The sequence below is a fragment of the Nannobrachium achirus genome (genome assembly GCF_963921795.1).
Source record: "Nannobrachium achirus genome assembly, chromosome: 6".
NCBI lineage: Eukaryota > Metazoa > Chordata > Actinopteri > Myctophiformes > Myctophidae > Nannobrachium > Nannobrachium achirus.
The window spans coordinates 41,041,424-41,065,649 of NC_137815.1; the positions used below are offsets into that span (position 1 = coordinate 41,041,424).

At 41.5% G+C, this 24,226-nt stretch overlaps 1 protein-coding gene across 3 annotated transcripts in view; it reads left to right on the plus strand.

Annotated features, from left to right (window-relative positions):
• soat2 (sterol O-acyltransferase 2) overlaps positions 1 to 15,285 on the plus strand; it is a 34,126-nt gene extending 18,841 nt beyond the window's left edge. The window contains exons 8-16 of one of the 3 annotated variants that reach the window (XR_013962124.1): positions 58 to 133; positions 507 to 591; positions 5,273 to 5,318; positions 6,800 to 6,932; positions 8,587 to 8,684; positions 9,174 to 9,272; positions 9,980 to 10,115; positions 12,122 to 12,540; positions 12,580 to 15,285. Coding sequence is in view for 2 of the 3 variants with exons in the window: in XM_080727919.1 (XP_080584045.1) it covers positions 58 to 133; positions 507 to 591; positions 5,273 to 5,318; positions 6,800 to 6,932; positions 8,587 to 8,684; positions 9,174 to 9,272; positions 9,980 to 10,115; positions 12,122 to 12,321 (873 nt within the window). In the remaining variant the exon portion in view is untranslated. Of the gene's footprint in view, positions 1 to 57; positions 134 to 506; positions 592 to 5,272; positions 5,319 to 6,799; positions 6,933 to 8,586; positions 8,685 to 9,173; positions 9,273 to 9,979; positions 10,116 to 12,121 lie in introns of all 3 variants that reach the window. The other 2 variants (XM_080727920.1, XM_080727919.1) reach the window with 2 other exon arrangements.
• Positions 15,286 to 24,226: the final 8,941 nt, after the last annotated feature.

Consider the following 24,226-nt stretch of genomic DNA (forward strand, 5'->3'; position numbering starts at 1 on the left):
TGTGTGTGTGTGTGTGTGTGTGTGTGTGTGTGTGTGTGTGTGTGTGTGGTTCCTCAGATTAGATTCCTGATGAAGAGCTATTCCTACATCAGAGAAACGGTTCCAGTGGTCTTGAAGAGTGAGCTGAAGGAAGGTACTGTAGCATTTGTCTGCCTTAGTGTTCTGTTGAGTCCGCTCTCTAAATAGGTGTGTAGTGTCACAGCTTGGGGAGTGACATGTCAAAAGATAACAGGGAACAGTACAGTACAAAAATACATTGTGAATCAATCAATCAATCAATCAATCAATCAATCAATCAATCAATCACTAGAGACCTATTAAAATACAAAAAGTGAAAATAGTTCTGCGAGGTCATCTCATTAAGGTCTCGTATTCAGCAGCTAGATCAGCAGATTTTTTCTTTGAGGCACATTGAGTCTGTGCTTGTCGTACGATATGTAATATATAAATAAATGTGACTTGACTAATAACTAACATCAGGATGCTGTGTTGGTTCTGCTTCTCAGGAGAGAGCCCTCGGTTCCCTACACTATCCAGTTATCTCTACTTCCTCTTTTGTCCCACTCTCATCTATAGGGAGTCATACCCCAGGTATGGAACATAATGTACACGACATAAACATAAACATAAGTGTTCAATGAACTGGGGAGGATGGGGGGTTGAATACATAAAACAAGCTAAAAAGCATGCACATCCGCTGTCTAAAGTGACAGGTCAGAAGTCAACATCTAATGAAAAGGCTGTATTGTGGTCAATAAGCATACAAAATGTGGAGCATGATCCAGTGTGCAGACTCTATTTTTATCAGGGATTTGAATATGCCTTCATATTTTATTTTTTGCCAGTAGGGACGGTCACACTGAATTATATACAGTACATGCATTTCCCTTTGGGAAATGTAGACTGTCTGCTTGATACTATCACAATTTAACAAGTAACCACATTAACCAGCACTATTTGTGGATAATGTGTTTATTTATTGCTTTATTAGCAAAAATAGCTCTACAAGCTCCCTGCAGCTCTTTTAGCGATTTGTCATAGAAGTGTATAGGGCTTAAGTGGATAAAGAGGGATAAGTGGATTCTTTTTCTTTTTTTACAAATCAAAACCTGCATAAACACTTGAGATCCATGCTTAGAAATATCGACATAAATGGGTCCTCAATGAATACTGCCTTGAAAAGATAGAATAGAATGTAAAAAAAAAACTAAAACAAAACAATAACAACAATTCCTACAAATGAGACCACAATGACAGATTATTGACTTTGAAATAAAATGCAACATTGGGTACATTTCTATGAGGGGCCGTTTGGGCCAGAAATTGTGAAACACTTTTACACACACTAATGAGACAGTCTTATACGTACTACTGAAATGCTTTTACATTCAATATTGAGACACTTTGACACACGCTGTTGAGACACTCTTACATATACTAATGAAATGTTATACGCTCAATATTGAAACACTCTTACACTCACTACTGAAACACTCGTACATACATACATACTTTGTAAATCTATGCGCGTTCATATATGAAACCGTATACATACTCAAGTGAACACTTCCGCATGCATATGAGAAAAACATACACATACATATATACTTCTGTGCCATATACACATACATACAAAATTCTTGCACACATACAAGTTAAACGTTTATACATATATATCTGAAACACTCACACATTCACCCATGAAAACGCTGCATATATATTGCTGAACACTTGTACATTTACTACTGAATTTCTTGTATTTCACATGTGTTCATACGAGTAGCTTCAGTAGTATGTATGCATGAATTCAATATTATGTACACAAATAATTTCAATATAATGTATGAAAGAGTTCCACATGTATTCATAAAATACATTTCAGTCATATATATATAAGTCATTTCAATAGTATATATACATTATTTTAATAGCATGTATATATATAATTTAACTATTATGTATAAATAATCTCACATTTAATCATACAACTTTTCACTAGCACATATGCAAGAATTTTCACTAGTATATATACATTATTTTAATAGCATGTATATATATCATTTAACTATTATGTATAAATAATCTCACATGTAATCACACAACTTTTCACTAGCACATATGCAAGAATTTCACTATCACAGGAAGGCAATTTCATCCTCACAGGAAGGTGCCAAAGTCATGTGACTTTCCTGGCTGCAGACTAGGGCTGCAGACCACAGCTCCATCAGATGTAAACAACAGTTGCTACAGACATGGAGGTAGGTGAGGGCAAATCTATTATTATTATTATAGAATGATAGAATCTATTTAATAAACTAACGTTTTGTAAAGTGTTTTTTATCAGTTGTGTCTTAAGGGTTTTGGTTTTTATTTTATGTAAAGAGAGTTTACTGTTAGCTAGCGAAATTAGCATTTTAGCTAAGTCTAGTTGCAGAGTTGGCTTAGCCTGCAGTGTTTACAAGCCATGGCTCTATCTGTCTACTATGGGGTCCCTCAGCATCAGCCGAGGGACCCCCCGGGGACCCCTGGAGCTCCGCCTGGTGGCACCGCCTGGTGGCGCCCCCCCGGTACTGCAGCGCACATAAAAAGCCATAACTCGGGCTAGGAGCGACCGTTCGAGACGGGACTGGTACCCACGCGTCTGGCTCGGGGCCCCGGAGCCGGCCGTGGCAGAGTGCCACCCGGCGGCCGAACGTCGGTACTGCAGGCAGGTAAAAAAGGCCGTAACTAGCCCCACCCCGGGGAACCCCCGCGTTTCCCCGCGCCGCCCGAAAAAAATAGGCTGAAATACCTCAAAGTAGTCGATCTACGAGCTCCGGCTCCACTCCGCGGGTATCTCGGAGGGGGTCCCCGGCCTCCCGCCCTGAGCGCCCTGGCCCCGCCGCGCCGCCCGGAGGCCCCCTGGGCCCGAAACAACGCCAAAAGATATATGGAATATAGCACATCTACAAGCTCAAAACGTGTCGCGGATGTGAGGCATTGGGCGCGTGGGTACCTGGCTCGAGCGCGAGGCCCACACAGTGGTGCGGCCTTTTCAGATTTCAAGCTTGGGGAGCTACTACAAGAAGGTGATTTTTGGCACAGTTTCGGGCCCAGGGGGACCCCTGGGCGGCGCGGCGGGGCCAGGGCGCTCAGGGTGCTCAGGGCGGGGACCCCCTCTGAGATCCGGGGACCCCCGGCAGGGCCCGCGGAGTGGAGCTGGAGATCGTAGATCGGCTACTTTTGGGTATTTCAGCCTATTTTCTACGGGCGCCGCGGGGAAACGCAGGGGTTCCCCGGGGTGGGGGACCCCTCGGGGACCCCCCCGCAGCCGGCCTTGTCTCTCCCGGTGGCTCGGGGGCAGAGTTACGGCCTTTTTTACCTGCCTGCAGTACCGGCGTTCGGCCGACGGGTGGCGCTCTGCCACGGCCGGCTCCGGGGCCCCGAGCCAGACGCATGGGTACCAGTCCCGTCTCGAACGGTCGCTCCTAGCCCGAGTTATGGGTTTTTATGTGCGCTGCAGTACCGGGGGGCCGCCACCAGGCGGTGCTGTCACGTTTGCCCCGGTCCCGTCACCCATGGAGGGGGTCCGCACGGTCAAAGTCCCGAATTTCCCATGAAAGTGCCGCTCTTATTTTTGGGCCCTTTCGGAGCCCCTTTGGGCGGCGCCCGCGGGGGTCCCCGGAGCTCCAGGGGGTCCCCGGGGTGGGGGACCCCTCGGGGACCCCCCCGCAGCCAGCCCCGTCTCTCCCGGTGGCTTGGGGGCAGAGTTACAGCCTTTTTTACCCGCCTGCAGTACCGGCGTTCGGCCGCCTGGTGGCGCTCTGCCACGGCCGGCTCCGGGGCCCCGAGCCAGACGCGTGGGTACCGGTCCCGTCTCGTACGGTCGCTCCTAGCCCGAGTTATGGGTTTTTATGTGCGCTGCAGTACCGGGGGGCCCCTTTGCGGCGGCGCCAGGGGGTCCGCGGGGGTCCCCGGAGCTCCAGGGGTCCCCGGGGGGTCCCTCGGCCGATGCTGAGGGACCCCATAGTAGACAGATAGAGCCATGGCTTGTAAACACTGCAGGCTAAGCCAACTCTGCAACTAGATTTAGCTAAAATGCTAATTTCGCTAGCTAACAGTAAACTCTCTTTACATAAAATAAAAACCAAAACCCTTAAGACACAACTGATAAAAAACACTTTACAAAACGTTAGTTTATTAAATAGATTCTATCATTCTATAATAATAATAATAGATTTGCCCTCACCTACCTCCATGTCTGTAGCAACTGTTGTTTACATCTGATGGAGCTGTGGTCTGCAGCCCTAGTCTGCAGCCAGGAAAGTCACATGACTTTGGCACCTTCCTGTGAGGATGAAATTGCCTTCCTGTGATAGTGAAATTCTTGCATATGTGCTAGTGAAAAGTTGTGTGATTACATGTGAGATTATTTATACATAATAGTTAAATGATATATATACATGCTATTAAAATAATGTATATATACTAGTGAAAATTCTTGCATATGTGCTAGTGAAAAGTTGTATGATTAAATGTGAGATTATTTATACATAATAGTTAAATTATATATATACATGCTATTAAAATAATGTATATATACTATTGAAATGACTTATATATATATGACTGAAATGTATTTTATGAATACATGTGGAACTCTTTCATACATTATATTGAAATTATTTGTGTACATAATATTGAATTCATGCATACATACTACTGAAGCTACTCGTATGAACACATGTGAAATACAAGAAATTCAGTAGTAAATGTACAAGTGTTCAGCAATATATATGCAGCGTTTTCATGGGTGAATGTGTGAGTGTTTCAGATATATATGTATAAACGTTTAACTTGTATGTGTGCAAGAATTTTGTATGTATGTGTATATGGCACAGAAGTATATATGTATGTGTATGTTTTTCTCATATGCATGCGGAAGTGTTCACTTGAGTATGTATACGGTTTCATATATGAACGCACATAGATTTACAAAGTATGTATGTATGTACGAGTGTTTCAGTAGTGAGTGTAAGAATGTTTCAATATTGAGCATATAACATTTCATTAGTATATGTAAGAGTGTCTCAACAGCGTGTGTCAAAGTGTCTCAATATTGAATGTAAAAGCATTTCAGTAGTACGTATAAGACTGTCTCATTAGTGTGTGTAAAAGTGTTTCACAATTTCTGGCCCAAACGGCCCCTCATACATTTCAACTTGTTCATAGTTACTCAGGAAGTAATCTAATATAACTCCTCAAGTAAGAAAAGCCTGCTCTTTCCCCACAGGAATCCCCACATAAGATGGAATTATGTTGCTGTTACCGTTGGTATGGTAAGAGGAAATGTTTTGCTTTTTGAGCTGCACCCATTGCAACCACACATGATCGCCGTCTCTTGGTAGAAATGTGGAGCGCAGGTTGTGATTGGGGTTAACGGCCCAGATGAGATAAGGCTTCTTTGACCCCATAGTATTCAGCGTATGCTCCAGTAACCTCTTCAACTCATGTCTGCTCGCAGATGTTTAACCACTTAAACCCCACATGGTTGACCGGAGTCCCTCAGGGATCTATACTAGTGACTTTTCAGTTTTCTATTATTATGGGGAAAGCTTTCGCTGAAAACAGCGATCGACAAGCGGATCTTGTAAATCAGCTATTTTCGAAATCTTGACGAAACATTTGAACATCACAAGTCAATTGGAGAAGAATTATTCCTTACTAAATTGTTATTATGGTTGTTTGTTTATCTAACCTTTATATTTTACCAACACTTTTTGTACTCATATAATACATCATGATATTTGATAGCTTGTAAGAGCCGTCTCCACTAGGCCTGACAGCTATTGTTTATGTTACAGCCTATAGCTTGTTATGGTTCGGCCTGTCCTTCAAGCAGCCACATCATATCTATGATCTAAACCGGTGCCTCCTGGCAGAAGTACCTCTGACATGAGTGTTATTGTACTTCTTCCCATGATATCATGTACATAAAGAATAACCATCACCACCTAGAATGTTGCCTCCCACATTGCTGATTGATCCAGAATTCTACAACACTATGTATGGGGGTCCTGACTCCTGATCCCTGGCACAAAACATCTTGAGATGGAGGTCCACGTGGCTAAATACTTAATCATTTGGGGGGGTCCTTGACATGACACTGTTTGAGAACTACTGCTGTACTTCATGGTTTTCATTATGTGAACAGGGTTCCCACGGTCATGAAATTCCTGGAAATATTTTGAAATTAGAAAAATATTTTTCCAGTACTGGAAAGGTTTTGGAATTGATCTAGGGTCCTGGAAGGTCCTGGAAAAAATAGCTATGCATTGTCTTTGGTTATTGATTTTGTTAATACCTCTGAAATGACAAATTAAACATTGGCCAAATTGTCAAATATTAGAGGCAGAAATTGTGAAAATAGCAGATCTACATGCGTTGCGAGGCGTTGTGAGCATGTAGATTGGCTATTTTCACAATAGAACCGTGTTATACAAAATTCCTCAACTTAGTGCTCGTCAGGGTGCCGGGGTCCCCAGTTAAAATATGATTATATCTGAGGTCACTGCCTGAAAAGGTTGAGAACCACTGGCATTGGCACTGGCAACACTACCTGTCTTTAGACATTGCATATGGGAGTAAGCGACTTGTTATTGAGCGGAATTATTGTTATAATATAGTCTTGGAAATTAGGTTAAATATTCTGGAAAAGTTTTGGAAAAGTTTTGGAAATTCATTGGTAAAAATGTGTGGGAACCCTGTGTGAATCACTGCAGGTTTCATTTGGTTCTGTTTGACTGTTGCCTCCGTGCAGATCCTGGCCTGTCTGTTCTACGGCTATTTCATCCTGGTGCGTCTCTGTGTGGGTGTGTTCAGGAACACGGCCAACCTGCCCTCTAGCACTGGTAGCACGCTGGTCCTGGCCGTGTTCCACTCCATATTACCAGGTAGTCACTCAGCTCACTCAACACACCAAGACATGCATGAACTGACTGCATCACCCGTGCTACTATCTTTAATCTCATCTCAGGACGGCATGTTATGTACACACCTGTATATGACGTTAATATTCCTGAAAGAAAACAAAAAAACAGTCTGCTGCTACTATCTTTAATCTCACCTCAGGACGGCATGTTCATGGACGGATTAACCCCCGCGAGGGCCCCTGGCCTATAATTTTTAACTTTTAACTTTTTGTTCTTCTTACCTCTCCCTACCTTACGTCTCTCTTCTCACTTCTCATGAAGACTACAAATGATGGAGCATACTTGAAGAAAAACAATTCCCCCACTTATTTACTGTACATACTTTAACGTGACAATAAAGATGATTCTGATTTTGACATGAACCCTGGCATCCCTATCCTAGGCATAAGGAAAAATTCAGCGCAAATAGCAGATTTCCAAGCTCACAACGTGTTGCAACATGGCGTGTTGTGAGCTTGTAGAACGGCAACTTTTGGCGAAGTGATTGGTGTAGACAGAGGGAAAAAATATCGGAACAGGTAAAGACCCCAGGGACTACGATATATAGGTTTTAGTTAAAAGTCTGTTTGAAATAATGTGTTTCTTGCTATGGGTATTGGGTGCTATTATGGAGGCATTTCCTGTTCAAGTCTTTCTACTTTAAGATTTAATCATAAAATGCTGTACAAAGATTGGTAAACTTACAGTAGGCATACGTATATACAATATAATATAAAGTGAATAACAGTTTTAGTGCATATTGTAAAGATTAGGTTCTGATAACACAAGGTACATCTGAGGTTATAATATCCCCAAACTGGGAACAGTGCCCAGAGGCTCAGTATCCCTCATACGGTAATAAGGTCTATCTCACTCTCTGTACTACACTGAAAGAAAGTGAAGAAAATATTTTTTTTACTTAAGTAAAAGTACCAAAACCACTGTTACTCTGTTACTCTGTTAAGTAAAAGTCCTGCAATCAAACTGACTTATCTGACTTAAATAAAAGTGCAAAAGTATTAGCCTCAAAATATACAGTACCAAAAAAAAAAAAAATCTACGAAGTAACTTTGAAAAACCTTTCAATTAATTGTTTGTGTGCATTAATAGTGGAGTAGAACTATAAAGTATTGAACCATAACCCTCTGTAAATTAAAAGGTTCCACAGATTGGAACTGCCCCTCAACTTGGCAGGCATGACATACATTACCAGGATATACATACTACTACTACTTAATATTTCCACCACTGCTCTCACCACCCATCTCCCTCTCTCGTTCACCATTTTCTCCTTTCTACTGCCTTCCAGTTGCTTTTAGAAGCACTTAATTGCTTTCTTTGCACTTTGCTTAAATTACCATTTCACTGTACCATTTAATGACCAGTCTTTTATTGACTAGGGTCGTTCATGCCACTCTGATCTTGCCCTGATCTTGGTCTTAAACTGCGGATAAGTCACTGCGGATAAGAGCATCTGCTAAATGCCTAAATTGTAAACTGTACATTGTAGAATTAAGTCAATCGTCTTTCTATTTCTCTCTGTCTCTCTCCCTCCCTCTCTTTTCTTTCCCCTCTTTAATGTTGAATTTCAACTTCAACAAAGCATCATAATGAACTCTGTGTCTCTGTGGCTCAGGTATAATGCTGCTCCTCCTGTGTTTCTTCGCCTTCCTCCACTGCTGGCTCAACCTCTTTGCAGAGCTGCTTGGCTTTGCAGACCGCATGTTCTACAAGGTGTGTGTGTGTGTGTGTGTGTGTGTGTGTGTGTGTGTGTGTGTGTGTGTGTGTGTGTGTGTGTGTGTGTGTGTGTGTGTGTGCGTGTGTCTGCGTGCGTGCGTGCGTGCGTCCGTGCGTGTGTGTGACATAGTTACCGGTATTGTAGTTAACGAACAAAAAACTAACTCTTTAAAAAAGAAGCATTTTAGAAAAATACTTAAAAAACAAGGTTTTACAAAACTAAAACAAACTAAAATCATAGAGAAAATATAATTGTCTGAATCCAATACTTCTCTTTAAAATAATAGCAAAAATAGCCAATCTAGAAGCTCACAGCCACCTAATGGATGGGCTGTGAACTCTTTCAAGATGTTCCCTGGGCCCTGATAAAGAAAAAGAAAACTACAGCTCAAGGATAGATCAGTTGGCCAGGCCTACTCTATTTCTCTCTTCTCTTGTTCTGATCCACTCACATTGATTTCACTGTCTTGTCTATTGGTTTTAAAGGACTGGTGGAACTCTACATCATTTGCAAGCTACTACCGCACCTGGAACGTAGTGGTTCATGACTGGCTCTATTACTACGGCTACAAAGACTTCCTTCGGGTAAGCAGGTTAGCAGCAAATAATACAGGACAGTGATCAGGTAAACTATTAAATACATGTATATCAGTCCACCTTTTCAGTTTGAACCTCAAAATACAAAGCACCTCAAGCTCTGAGGCATTCACAGATGATTAGGAGCCCTTAAGACTCTTTAAAGAGGTGGTGCCATGATTTCCCCCCCCCCTCTAAAACATGATTATCAGGTATTATGATTATACTAGGAGGAAGATTTCCAAAAAAGTATACAGAAAGAGTTAAAATTGGGTTTTTAAGTATGTATGCATGGATGGCATGGTGGGTGGTGACCTAGCTGATATAGCCACACCCCACAGTGTTGGGTGAATGGCAATTGGGGAGGAGTTGATACTGTGACACACTTAGTATCTGTGTTTTTTAACTGACACGTTTGACCACAAGGTGGCAGCCTCCAAGAGAAAACAAACAAATACTAAGAGAATACATCATTTCCCCCCCAAAAAAACACATCAGGGGGTCTAATGAAGTACTTTCAACCTCCTAGACACATGAAAAACAGAAAAAGTACAAAACTATGGCACCACCTCTTTAAGACTCTTTAAACACATATTTAAATGAGTAGTAGTCAAACCCCATCTCTCATTCCAGTGAAACAAATTCCTCTCTGATCCAACGCGACCCTTGAAAGTGGCAGTGACCTCTCTCTATCTCTCCCTCTGTGATCCCTACAGCTGTCCAAGAGGAAGTTCCGCACAGCTGCCATGCTGACTGTGTTCATGGTCTCTGCTCTGGTCCATGAGTATGCCTTCACAATGGGCTTTGGCTTCTTCTACCCTGTCATGTTCTGTCTCTTCGCTGTGTTTGGAGGTGAGGGTGGTTATGCTGCCTTTGTTGGGGGGGGGGGCATGGTTGAATGAGGATGTCAGGCGATGTGGTTGCTGACGCAAACCTGAAACCTGTGTTCTCAGATGAAATGCAGACAAGGGCTGTATGTGTGTGTGTGCGTGTGTGCATGGCATGCGTACATGCATGCGTGTGCAGGAGAGAGAAATGCTAATTTCAGCTGACTTGGGAGGGAAATATCGCTTTTCCACTTCCTCAATGTTAGCCCTCATTATGAAATGCTGCTCATTTAATAGTTGGCAAAAGTCGGAAGAAAATTACGTTTTGTTTCCATTACATCCCCTCCTGTTGAAATGAAAGATATCCACTCTTTGCTGTTTGTGTCTATATGTATTATATATCGTTCGCGTTTGTTGTTGGAGATGGAGGGTGGATTTTTAAAGCTTGTTTTTGTTTTTGTTCTTTATTCTTTCGAAATTAGAACCCATTATTCAACTCCAAGTGACAGTATATGAGAGAAAACTTTATTTGTTTGTCGACTAATTACAGTACTCTCTCTCTCTCTCTTTTCCCCCTGGGTTTCACACTAACAAAAGAACAAACATCATTTACTTCACATCCTCTCTTTGTCTTGAAGAACACCAAAACATACCCGCAGTGGAACGTTTAACAATGTTAAGAACAATTCTCTTTCTCTCTCTGTCTCCCTCCATTTGAAAACGATCATTTCACAGAAAATAAAATCATCTGAATAACTATTTATAAAGCACCTATCAAAACAAGGTTACAAAGTGCTTTACATAAAACCAAATAAATAATCTTTAACAAGTAAGCCATTTACCATGAGAGGGAGTGGGTTGTTGGCTGATTTACCACTGTTTCAGGGTTGTTTGGCAAGCCGAGTGCCAAACAACCGTGAAACAGTGGTAAATCAGCCAACAACCTGCAGGTCCTGCACCCCACGACCCTCGAATGGTAAATTGCTTTTCTACCACGTATACCATGTAAATGAAAGAAAACACAGTTGTAACTTGCAAGGTTATTTAGTTACAATCATTAATTGTTTCAGAATACACATACCGGTATACTGTACCTCCGCCATAGCATATAATTGCAGCCACATTCACTGGCCAAAAACAAACAAAAAAATCACACTTGTGTGAACTGAGCGGTGGTGTGTGTGTGTGTGTGTGTGTGTGTGTGTGTGTGTGTGTGTGTGTGTGTGTGTGTGTGTGTGTGTGTGTGTGTGTGTGTGTGTGTGTGTGTGTGTGTGTGTGTGTGCAACAGCGCCCCTCCCTTAACATGTGTGGTCAGAAAAGGTTACTGCAGGTCCAGGCTACGGACACGGAGACATACATACATACAGACAGACAGACAAACAGACAGACAGACAGACCCACACACACGGCCACGTATAGGAGCGTTGTGACCACCGCTCAAAAAAACAAAAAAGAAATCATAACCTAGGCTACTTGTCATGATGTCGATTCACAGTTATTGACACACTTCCTGAAAAGGTGCAGTTATTGAAATAGTTTTCCAGAGAAGACTGCAACACAACAGTGGGCGGGGTCCATGAGCCAACTCAAGGTTGTTGACTGATTTACCACTGTTTTAAGCCAATCAGAATCCAGTATCTGAACATGTGACCACAAAAAGTGGTAGAAAAGAAAATATTAAACTGTCTGTCTGTCTGTCTGTCTGTCTGTCTGTCTGTCTGTCTGTCTGTCTGTATGTCTGTCTGTCTGTCGGTCTGTCTCTCAATTCAATTCAAAGGGGCTGTATTGGCATTCTAAAACATACGCTAAAATAAAAAGTGAATAAAGAAATGTGTAAACAGAGCTGTGTTGCATTGCAACTTGGGAAAAGTAGCTTACAAAACCCTATTCTCTGCATTTGCTGTCAGAAATAGTTATGTTTGGAAAGGTTAGCTTGGGATAAACTTTTGAAACAAATGGCAGCAATATTTCAATGTTTTGTGTTCTCTCGTTCTCTCCCTCTCTCTCCATTGTGCTTCTCTACTTCTTTAGTGGTGTTGAACTTTGCCCTGAATGACAAGCGCCAGAGCCCTCTGTGTAACATCGTCATGTGGATGGCTCTGTTTACGGGACAGGGGGTCCAGGTTTGTCTGTACACTCAGGAGTGGTACGCACAGATTCATTGTCCTCGCACAGGGGTGAGTTTTCTTTTCTTTTTGATTGGATTCTTTATTGACAGTTTAAAACAGTGATTCTCAACCTCTGGGCCACTAGGGCCTACCGGTGGGTGAGCCCCCAAAATAATTGGCAAAACCCTAAGCTCTTTCAATGATAATATGATATTAACAGAAACCATTTTATGGTATCCACTATCCAGACAAACGAGCAACTACAAAAAAAAATATGCAGTTTAAACAATTTCATGACCAGTTTTCAAGTTTTCAAATAATGTGAAGAGAGCAAGAGTGGGCGTGGTAGTAAAGTACCCCCTCACCACCGCAGGGGGTGAGGAGGTTTGAATCCACTGCTGTGGGAATTTCGTAACTGGCAGGCGTTTACGGAGGAGACAGAAAGACGATCAGGCTGTCTCCCGGACCCAGACACTGCTGATGTGGACGGCGTGTACGCAGCCTACCCAGGCGTCCAGGAGAATGAGAAAGAGAAAGACATGGTGCAGGCGGTGCCTGCAGCTTAGAATTTAATTGGGAAGACAGTGTCGGTGGCATATCACCTCAACAACAGTGAAGTGAAAAGGGAATTAGATGTGTTAGTTGACAACAAGCGCCTGGAGTTCCAGTTAAATGTCATGATCGTGACAACACTATAGACACAGCCTCAGATCCCCTGCAGATGACACTGCAGTGCCCCCATTTCAACTATTATTTCTCCAACTTAATGCAGCAACCCTTATGAGAGTGGCTCTAAAGCAGCGCGTGTGGCTCTGGTTTGACCGTTGGGATGTCACACAGATGCTAGTAACCTGATTAATCTGACCGTTGGAGCCCACATTGGTCTTTCCCTGGTTTCATTATCCCAGCTTTGGCAGTCTGTCTCTTATCCGCAGTCCTAAATGAGAGTACATGCGTGTGCACAGACTCATACAGCACATACTGTACAGTACATACACATGCAACACATGTGATAATACGTGTGCAAATGGGCACACATGCATATCATCGCTGTGAGGTGGAAATCTTGTATATAGTAACATAGTGAAAATAGTCAAACAATATACTGTACACACACACACACACACACACACACACACACACACACACACACACACACACACACGCCAGTACAGCACAGCGCAGCGCAGACACACATGTTGAATGCTGGAGAGTATAAAAAGCTGTGCATGGATTACAGACTGGCCCTTCCCCTTACCCCGGTCTAAAGCATTTATGAAACTCCAGATGTGGAGTCCTTGGATTGACGTGACAGATGTGCACGGATGTACTTACACACTAGCTCCACTCACCACCACCACCACCACCCACCCCACCGGATCTGTGTGTGACACCCACCCACCCCAGAGCCTGTGGTTTCATTCAGCGTTTATCACAGATACACAGTAAACGCCTCAGTGTTCATTAATCTCAGACTGTCTGTGGTTCTATTTTTCTGTTTTCATCTGAGTAAAATTAGTGGTTCTCAACCTTTTCAGGCCGCAACCCCCAAAATAATCATTTTAACTGACCCCCCACCCTGACAAGTACTAAGAGTTGAGGCATTACATTTTGTATAACACGGTTCTATTGTGAAAATAGCAGATCTACATGCTCACAATGCCTCGCGTTGTGAGCATGTAGATCGTCTATTTTCACAATTTCTGCCAATGTTTTGGCCAATGTTTAATTTGTCATTTTAGAGGTATTAAAAAGTCCTTAAATTGTCACTTTAGAAATGTGCAGATACCCTCTATACATTAAACTTTATGTTGGTTTGTTTACTGTTGAGTGAGGAAACAATGTTGCACATTAAGTTAATCATCTGGGGACCCCCCAAATAATTTGAGGACCCCCCTGTGGGTCCCGACCCACAGATTGAGAACCACTGAGTTAAATGAACACATTAACACATTTTACTGTGCAACTACAGATTGTATCCATAAATACTAGCGCAATGTTGCAGTGATACGTACTGATGATGAAATTAAGTTATCATTATCAAGATTCATTATAAAATAATGGTAGATTAGTTTCGCTTATACATTTGAGCCAGCTGCAATATGTGCAACTTTAACTATTGCGGCTATTGTAACATCCACTGCTGTCATCTGTAAATAATATCACCTGTGGTTTGTGAGGATGTCAATTATGCTTAACTGCTTACTTCTTGTTCTGCATTAGGCAGGATGACTGTATATGTTAATATGTTTATATACTTTTGTATTGTATAGGGTATATGATATCTATGGTGTTTTTGTTGTGATGGTATACACTTCCTATAATTGTACCTTACTGTACCTCTAATGCCCTGCATCATTCTGTAACTTAAACTGCTTTGCTGTCTCTGGTGTCTGAATATCCCCCACTGGATCAATGAAGGTATCTATCTTGCCAACAGGACAGTTTCTGGGAGCTGGTGACGCCACGGTCTTGGAACTGCAGCTACTAGAAGTGGAGTCCACAGTGTGACAGCTGCCCTTCTCCTGTGATTGAGGGATGAATGGTGGGATGAGGAGAAATGGAGGACACACACATACACACACACAGAAAATGGACAACTTAACGTAAGGAAGGACAGTCGGATGAAAAGGACAGACAAATGGGAAGAAGAAAATAAGTAATGTAGAAAGAAACTACTGTATAAATATGACTGTATATTGGTGTACTGTAAACATTAGCTAATATAGATATTGTTTATGTGTAAAAAATGTTGTATGTTATTCATTGTTTTACCTGTACTAGTCTGTGACTCTGTGGCATGTAATGTTTTGATCCATAATTCATGCTTTAGTAAATTTTCTAAATGAAAACTAGAGGCGAAGACATGATGACGGACTAGAGTGTGTTTTTGCTTTTAAAGGGGAAGCAAACCTATAGGTTTTAGTTCCAGACTCATGAGTGAGCCTTCCTGGTGGGGGTATTGTTGGAGCTGTGTGAAACACAGGCTCCCTATACGTGGCTGTGTGGGTCTGTCTGTCTGTCTGTCTGTCTGTGTGTCTGTGTGTATGTAGCCTGAACTTCCTAAACTTCGGCACGCTACTAGTCCCACAGTTTTGCCACCACACACTCGCGCCATATGTCAAATCGACCGGCTTACTCGGGAATGGTGGGCTAGTAACTTGCTAAGAGAAAGGTTCAATAGTTTAATTGATATTAATTTATTAGTGAATTAATTTTTCCCATTGACTTATAATGGGAATCGCAAAAACTCACATTCAATTATTTGTCTCTCGCAAACCATAGGGGCTACAGTTTCAAGACTTGGAGAGGAGGTTCATAATGATTTCAAGGATTAAATAAAAAATAATTGTGTCATTTGGCCTCATGGTGGCGCTATAACAGCCCAGTTTACGTTTTGGCCTATAACTGTTGAACTGTAGGTCGGAAAATTAAAATTATTTTTACCCTGGATTCCCTGGGTCAAGACGCATCTCCCAATATAGGCCACGCCCATTTGCGCCAGGATAGATTTTCCGCCATTTTGAATTTTCTCCAAAACACACTTTTTGTTCCTTTTCCTACATATTTTCTTCAAATGTCTTAAAAACCGGTACACATGATCTATGAACCTATGCAATGAACATACTCAAGGGATATTGCGATAGTCCATTCCGTTCGTTCGTAACGGGCTTCCAAAGTTAGCGGGAGGGGCCCGTTTTGCAAACAATAGCCATAAATCACAAACAAAAGGTCCAGTCAACACTGAATTTCAACCACAGGTCGGGGGTGGCATACTCAACGAATCCCCAAAAGCATTTCCACTCTGCCTCATGGTGGCGCTATAACGGCCTACTTGTCTCGTAACTCTTGAACCGTAGGTCGAAAAATTAAAATTATTTTTTCCCTGGATTCCTTGGGTCAAGACGCATCTCCCCATATAGGCCACGCCCATTTGCGTCAGGATAGATTTTCCGCCATCTTGAATTTTCTCCAAAACACACTTTTTGCTCCTTTTCCTTCATATTTTCGTCAAATGTCACAAAAATCGGTACACATGATCCTGGGTGACCAGAGAGGTGCCGTTGAGTCTAGCCTGCCCTGAGCATCAACTGCAATACACACACACACACACACACACACACACACACACACACACACACACAGCTCCACTTCACACGGGTGTGATTTATTATTGTTCTTGGTGTAGATGGAACACTGGAAGCATGTTGTACGACATATCACTGCTAATAGAAACGAATGGTACCAGCTAACCAGTATCTGGTTATACTCTGCTTGCAGCGCCTTTGCTTGAACTACACCCAAACTTAGCTTTCACTACGTTTTCACTCTAAACTACACAGTGATTGCATTTAATAATCAAAAATAATTTAGCAGCCGCTCCGTTGGGGTTTGTTTTGTCTCTGTGCATCTTCATCCTCTGCATTTACCCATCCGGGGGGGAGACAGAATTCATAGATCTAGAACACATAGAATTCATAGATCTAGAACACATAGAATTCATAGATCTAGAACACATAGAATTCATAGATATAGAACACAGAATATGTACAGTACAGTACAGGGTTGGTGGGTAAACCACCGCTCAGTTCACAGGGGTGTGATTTTTTAAATAATAAATGCAAAACGAATGGTTTTGGACATACAAGGTTTAGCTGCACCCGACAATGACGATATGGAAGACTGTGTGTGTGATGTTGTGATGAAGTCTGGAAAGGTCGGGACGAAGGAAGTAGTTAAAGTGATGCTTCAGGAAAGGAAATTCATCATCACTTCAGAATTCTACTTACAGTAAATCCTTTCACATTTCCTTCCCAGGTCAACACAGTGACTGTTAATAGTAACACTGAGTGCGCACGGGGGGAAGTGACAATGGCTAAATTGGGAGAAAGTGAAATAACATATGTTGAAGAATAAAGGCATGTAACAACACATTATGCAATACCATCGAATTATGTAATAATTAGTTAACACCGTATTATGTAATACATTATTAAATATTGTCGTGGCTATCACAGGGTCATTACAAAATGTGGGAGTTGCACTTTTTTATCATGTAAATGTAATTATACAGTCGTGCATTATGTAACAAACCAAAACAGATGTCTTCATCTGTACACGTTACATTAAATACTAAATTAGACCAGTGTTATACTCAGTGGTAGACAAAGTACTCAACCACAGTTCTTGAGTCAAAGTCTTACTTCTGGTCAATATTGCTCAGCTACAAGTAAAAGTCGCTCCGTCATATGTGTACTTGAGTTAATGTACTGGAATACTTGCTCTTAGTTGATTATTCAAAAGTACATACTTTTAAAACTTAAAGGTGAAGACCACCCATTTTCAATATTGAAATATGTCATTAATATAACTTAGAAGAGTTGTGTGGAAACAGAAAAAAAGTTCCCCCTCTTCTGTGTTGCCTAGAACTGGAGGATTGATTTTGGGGTTTGTATTGTAAATTACAATGTGTGATGTCATCAAGTTGTAATTTACAATACAAACCCCAAAATCAATCCTCCTGTTCTAGGCAACACAGAAGAGGGGGAACTTTTTTTCTATTTCCACACAACTCCTCTAAGGTATATTAATGACATAGTTCATTATTGAAAATGGGTGGTCTTCCCCTTTAAGTATTCAAAAGTAAAGTGAGTTATTATTTAGCCACAAGCTCTTGTTAAAACTTTATACATTTATGAATATTTATAACACACAGGCACTCGTGAAGCGTTGAGAGCTTGTAGATCAGCAAATTTGGTAGAAATACCGTATGGCGATACCAGGTTTCTACCCGACAGCTACGATATGATGCCCTGCTAGAGCCCTAAGATAATGTCCTGCTGCATGAACCCAAGACGATGCCCTATAAAACAACATGCCCGTATACAGTTATTGCATATAGTATTAAACTGCTGGTGAACTGAAAAACAGCATGCAGCTTGCACATCATAAAGTGCCACTTGAGTTGAATATCAAGCAGCTGGTTTATTGACAAGTACTTATATAGTGCACCTCTTGGCACACACACACTCTGTCCTTGACTATGCCATCAAGCATTCTAATGGGAAAAAAGAACATCCCGTCAAGTGGGATGTTGGGATCTCGAATTCTTTACTCTCTTAAAGGCCCTCACAGAGCACATCACACTATATAGGATGCTTTTGGCATATTCAGCAAAAACTGTGTCAAAGGCATGTTGGGGGTGTTCCAAATGGTCCCCAGCAAAATTAGTTAGTATAGCATCAAAATTAGTTTACTCACCCTATATGCATTGGTCTATTTGAAAATAGATGATCTACAAGCATGGGCCACACCATGATCTTTTAGATCTGTTATTTTCAAAGAATCTTGAAAAAATGCTGAATATTTCCCCACATTATATTTTCTATTTTAACAACGCAAATCTTGTCCCTGGCATTAATGCTGCGTTCACATTGGCAGCTACAAAGATACAGGCTACCATTCATTTTCAATGGAAGCCATGCAGCTACATGAAGATACAAAGATACCGGTACATCTGATGTTTGTAGCAGCTACAAAGAAGTTGAGCTGGTTTCAACTTCAGCTAAAAGCTACAAATATAAGTGTCGGGAAGAAGAAACACACACGCACGCACGCATGCACATGCACACACACACACACACACACACACACACACACACACACACACACACACACACACACACAGAAAAAACACAGGATATTTACACCCATAGAAACAGGTCCGTGACCAAAATGGGCCTTGACCCTATGTTAGGTAAACATTATCTTTTCAGCATGCCAACGAGCCTGTTTATCTTTCCCTGTGAAGTCAGACAGGAAGAAGTGGGTTATTGTTGGAACAGTATTTACAGTAATTACGTAATGCTGGGTCAACTTCTATTCATCTGGTATCTCCTTTGGCCCAGTGAAATAGAAGGGCATATCATATTTCAATAGTGACATGGTACTACCATGATACTGACCACAATACTGACAACATGACACTGACATGATACTAGCATGATACTGACCACAATACTGACATGACACTGACATGATACGGACATGATTCTGACCATGATAATGGTCAGCACTTTTCAGGCATAAAAACTACGTTCATTAAGATTCTACTGTTGGTGGAATCATAATGACTCAATAATGAATCACATATATCTCTGCTATATATCCTGAGAAGCTGCTGTATCTACAGGAAAGGTAATATAGAGTACATTCACTGCCCACAAAATGTCAGGATGTAGTAGTGCACTAGCTTCGTTCTCTCTAATGGAACTGCCATTACAGCTTTCCAAAGGATTTTGCATAGTGTACATTTGCAACAAACAACAACACCACACGCCACAGTAACATTATCTAGATCTGGAGTGGTTTATTGATTTATTGAATGGCAGTTTTTGACAAAGCACCATAACAAACAAACATGAACATTATTTTCTGTATTTCAATGGTCGCAACCTGCAAATGAACAAGAAGTGGTACAATATTAAAGCATAGGTAAACAAGCCATATAAAATATGGCCACACCTTCACTGAAGTAGTTAAGAAGGCTTTTGTTCAAACTGGCAGGCAAATCCACAGAAGAAAAACAGACCTACCAAGTTCACAACGTTTCATTGCATTGTGAGCTTGTACTGTAGATCTCGTACGAGTAAGTAGATCGGCTATTTTTGGCGAGTCATAAACAGTGTATCTTGTATTGGTCATGTCACGCAGTAGCACGCCGTCCCAAGTCTCTTGAGACAAAACAAAATCAGTTTGTGTGTTTTATTATTTAATTTTCTTGCTGTTCAGACTTGATAAATCTGATTGGATGGGCCAAAAATGGGATTTGGGCAGCCATTCTGAACATTAGCCTAAAGCTTCAAACATAATATAGACAGTATTGCGCTATGCACATATTTACGTCTTAAAAAAATAATACAGTGCAACAAAAAATACAACTTCGAGAAGTGGTCACTACCTTCACAGGGGTAAATAATAAATCATTACCCTCGGGCAGAAACCTTGTATGTCCATATTTAAACTTTTATGTTTTCGTTTGTATAATGTCCAACTTCTTGATACAACAGTATCTTCCAAACATTGCTTGTAGATTTTCAATTTCTGATGAGTTAAGTGTGTCTGTGGGTTCTATGAATACTGAACCAAATAAAAGTATTAACGAGAGCTTGTGACGAAATAATATCTACACGTACATTGGCTCCATTCGAACACAGGCTATTTTCCTTTCCATTTCCTGAAAAGTAAAATGCTTTTGGACATACAAGGTTTCCACTCAACAGAGACAAAATCAGATGTGTGTATAAGCCACACTGACACAGTAACACAGCGAGAGAGACGGGGGGAAGGGCAGCAACCATCAACAACACAGGGATTACAGAGCACTGAACGCGCCCATACTCTTCCTCTCTGAAAAGTCATTCAGCATTGTATTGCTGCTGCTGCTTCTGGGTGCGCGTGTGCGTGCGTGCTTGCGTTCGTGCATGCATGCGTGTGCGTGTCGATGCGATCACACAGGACAAAAACAGCTTGACTGCTGGGGCCAAATGGCTCAGCAAAACAAAACAAAAAAAAGAAGTAAGAGATGATTTGATTTCCCAAATGTTCATTTCCGTTTATAATCAGGGCTTGGAGAGACTGCAGGTTGGGGGAGGAGGAGGGTGGTTACAACCAGACATTCTCACTCTCAGTTGTAAGCCAACTGAGGGAAAGACTGTTAAGATGGAGACCGAAAGACAAAGTAGGGATGGGACGATATGAAAATATCATATCACGATTATTGTGGGGTGGAACATTTGCCAAAAAATAGCAGATCTACAAGCTCACAACTCGCCTATTTTTTGGGCAAAGACATTTGATAGTGAAAAAAAGACTATCAAATACTTATATTATAAGTACCTTTTACCAATTCTAGAGGGTTACGGGATATGCAGCTCAGTAAATAAAAGGTGAATTGAACCCAGTGCATGACGGATGACGATATCACGATAAATGAAATCTCCACGATACGATTATCGTGAGTGTTTTTTATCACAATATACGATAATATCGCTTATCGTCCCATCCCTAAGACAAAGTAATGCATGTCTCACAGGGAGAGGACCTGAACGTATGAACGAACTGGCATTTCTGCCACTGAATTAAATGAACCACTTGTTTTGAAAAAACACTAATCAAAAACAGCTACAGTACAGCTCACAAGCTTGTAGATCTGCTATAAAAAAAAGAAACTCATTATTCTGAGAAGAAGAAAAAAAACAATTCAGGCCCTTTTGAAATTGCATTCAGTGGCAGCAATGGGCTTCATCTGAAGACGTGACATGAGCATCTGTTTTCACAACACACTTTCCCTCCCGTCAAATGAGGGAACCTGACAGTAATTCATCAGTAGTCATTATTCGGAAACCGCTTGCTTCTCGACTGTCTGTCTATAAAACAACAGAGGAGGATGGAACCCATCCATATTTTAAGTACTGTGATTTAGCATATATGTCTGGCAGGCAGATTTCAGGACGCCCAGCAGCAATAAGTAGTCATAATTCTTGGCACTAGACACGCCTGGCTAAAAACCACATGATAAACGTTGAACGCTGATATAAAGAGGACCTCAGTGAACCCTGCTCACTCATGTGACTACATATTATTTCCCCCTCAAGGACAGAGCAATAGAGTAATGGCTGATTCATACTTAGCTGTGTGCCAGTGTCACATGCAACTAATTATAAATCAGTCTTAGGTGTAATGTAACTTTAATGAATAAAACGTTATTCTAACAAATCTGGACAACAGCACAGTGGTTCTCAAACACGCTGGTGCGACGGGAGAAAAGCCCAGGTTTGGGTTTTTACGTTTTTTGAAATATATTTTAACCACTTACAATCTGGTGCCCATATTTTGGGCATTATACTGTAGGCGAAAGTTGATAAAATTATTTCACACATTTTCAGAAATAACGAATATAGCTACGCGAGCTTGTAGACTGTCTATTTTTGTTAGGAATACAGGTGTGCCTGTGTATGCTTGAAAACCACTGAGGTAGTATTCTGTGTGTATTTACTGATAGCAGTATAGAACAGAAGTACTGTTTGTTGGCCCCAACCACATGACACCAACAGAAAAAGGAATCGGCGATCGAAAATGGCAATGCAATCCAGCATACTATACTGTAGCTTAAATGTTCCATCTGTAGGTAGTGGTAATTCTAACTAGTACATCTGCAGTGGTTGGAGGTGGTCTCCCTACTCCTCCATTGACAAATGTAGACCAGGGGTCTTCAACTGCAGGTCCTCAGAGTTACTACAAGGGTCCTCCAAATCTTTGTGTGATAGAAACTTGTTTTTTTCCCTTATTTATATTAACCTCTTGAACCATATTCTGAGAACTTTAGCCAAAAATAGCAGATCTACAAGCTCACAACGCTTCGCAGTAGATCGGCTATTTTCGGCAAAGAGCTTTGGTGTAGAGGGGAAAAAGAGCAGACTAAGTACAGAGTGAAAGGTCAATGTTTTAAAGTATTGACAACCCAAGTGGTTAAATATCTGAAAACACAAATTAACATGAATCCAAAACACACTGATGACCGTGTTGTCAAACAATGAAACTATATGGAATCTATGAAAATGTTGCGAGGGTCCCTGCTTCATCTCTCTCTCAACTAAGGGGTCCTTAACCTGAAAACGTTGAAGACCCCTGATGTACACTAGACCCTGGTGTTGGGCAGGACACTTACTGGTTGACAAGTAGCACTTCCTTTAAGCTCATAAGTGCAATAACTCCCCGGGCCAAGCAGGGATTCAGTCTTGTGGAAGCGGTAGGTGTTTTGGTCTCCCACGTGTGAGATCCGGGAAGAACATAAAACTAATAATGGATTGCAGCCAACAACAGCAACATGACTTATCAGGGGGGAGGGGCAGTACGGATTGGCTTTCGCCCCAGTTCCATTTTTCTCCAAGTGCCTCAAACAAACCGCCGCAGAATGTAAAACTAGCGCGTCCTGCCAAAGACGAACGCGGCATTTCAAGTAGGGTCTCGCTTATTTAGTTACATCACGTCAAATAAAAACAGCGGAACTGCCTTGGGAGTATTTACATAGTTCGGCTCAGTGCATGACGGATGACCGGATCGGATCTACCACTTCTATTTTTACGCTGTACACAAGTGGTATACAGTAGTATATACAGAGAATTCATCTTCAGCAAATGAGCTGAGATGAAAGGAATGCTTTCAGTTTGAATGCTATGGTCTATGGTGTAACTGACGTACTCCTGGTCCTTCCTTATTAAGTCATAGAGACAGAGGCTTTGTGTATATCAGCGCTTTCACTGCTGGCAGTGGAAAGTCCTCAGGCCTCATTTATAATTTGTCACACAGCGGTATCCATAAACTCACAACGCATCATGCGCTGTGAGCTTGAGGATGGTCTATTTTTGTGTGACGCTGTATGAATTAGGCATTATTCTTTTCTGGCTGCCGTGCTGCTCACATCTGCATTATGAGTGACTTTCTGAAAGCAGAGATTAAAACATGCAGGCAGGGTTTAGACATCGCTGGTACGGTAATAAAATAGCATGCCATCCGACTTGTGAACATTGGAATCAACAGGCTTAAACAATATCAGCAATATTTGTGTTTAAAAAACTAAACCGTTCTTTGTTTTGTGTAAAGTACTACCTGAATTGTCCCCCTCAATATTTTGTGGTAATGACATTTTCTTTTAGTCTAAATATTACCATTAATCCACGCACACATCTATTACAGGTTGGTAAATGATACACAAACAGGCAACATAGAAAATATTTAAAGGGACAAAAACTGTTTGGTTGTTCTACATCTGATGTTCCAAACAAAATACTCTGAGCAGGCAGTTTTCTTGTCCGTTCCACAGGACAAATAATCTCTCACTTGTCCAGCGTCCTTGAGATGGATCCAACCCTGGCTCGTTACCTCTTCACAGAGACTAATCAAGCTAAACGAGACCAATTCACCAATCATTATCTGGATAATTCCATCCACTGTGTTGCATGTCCTG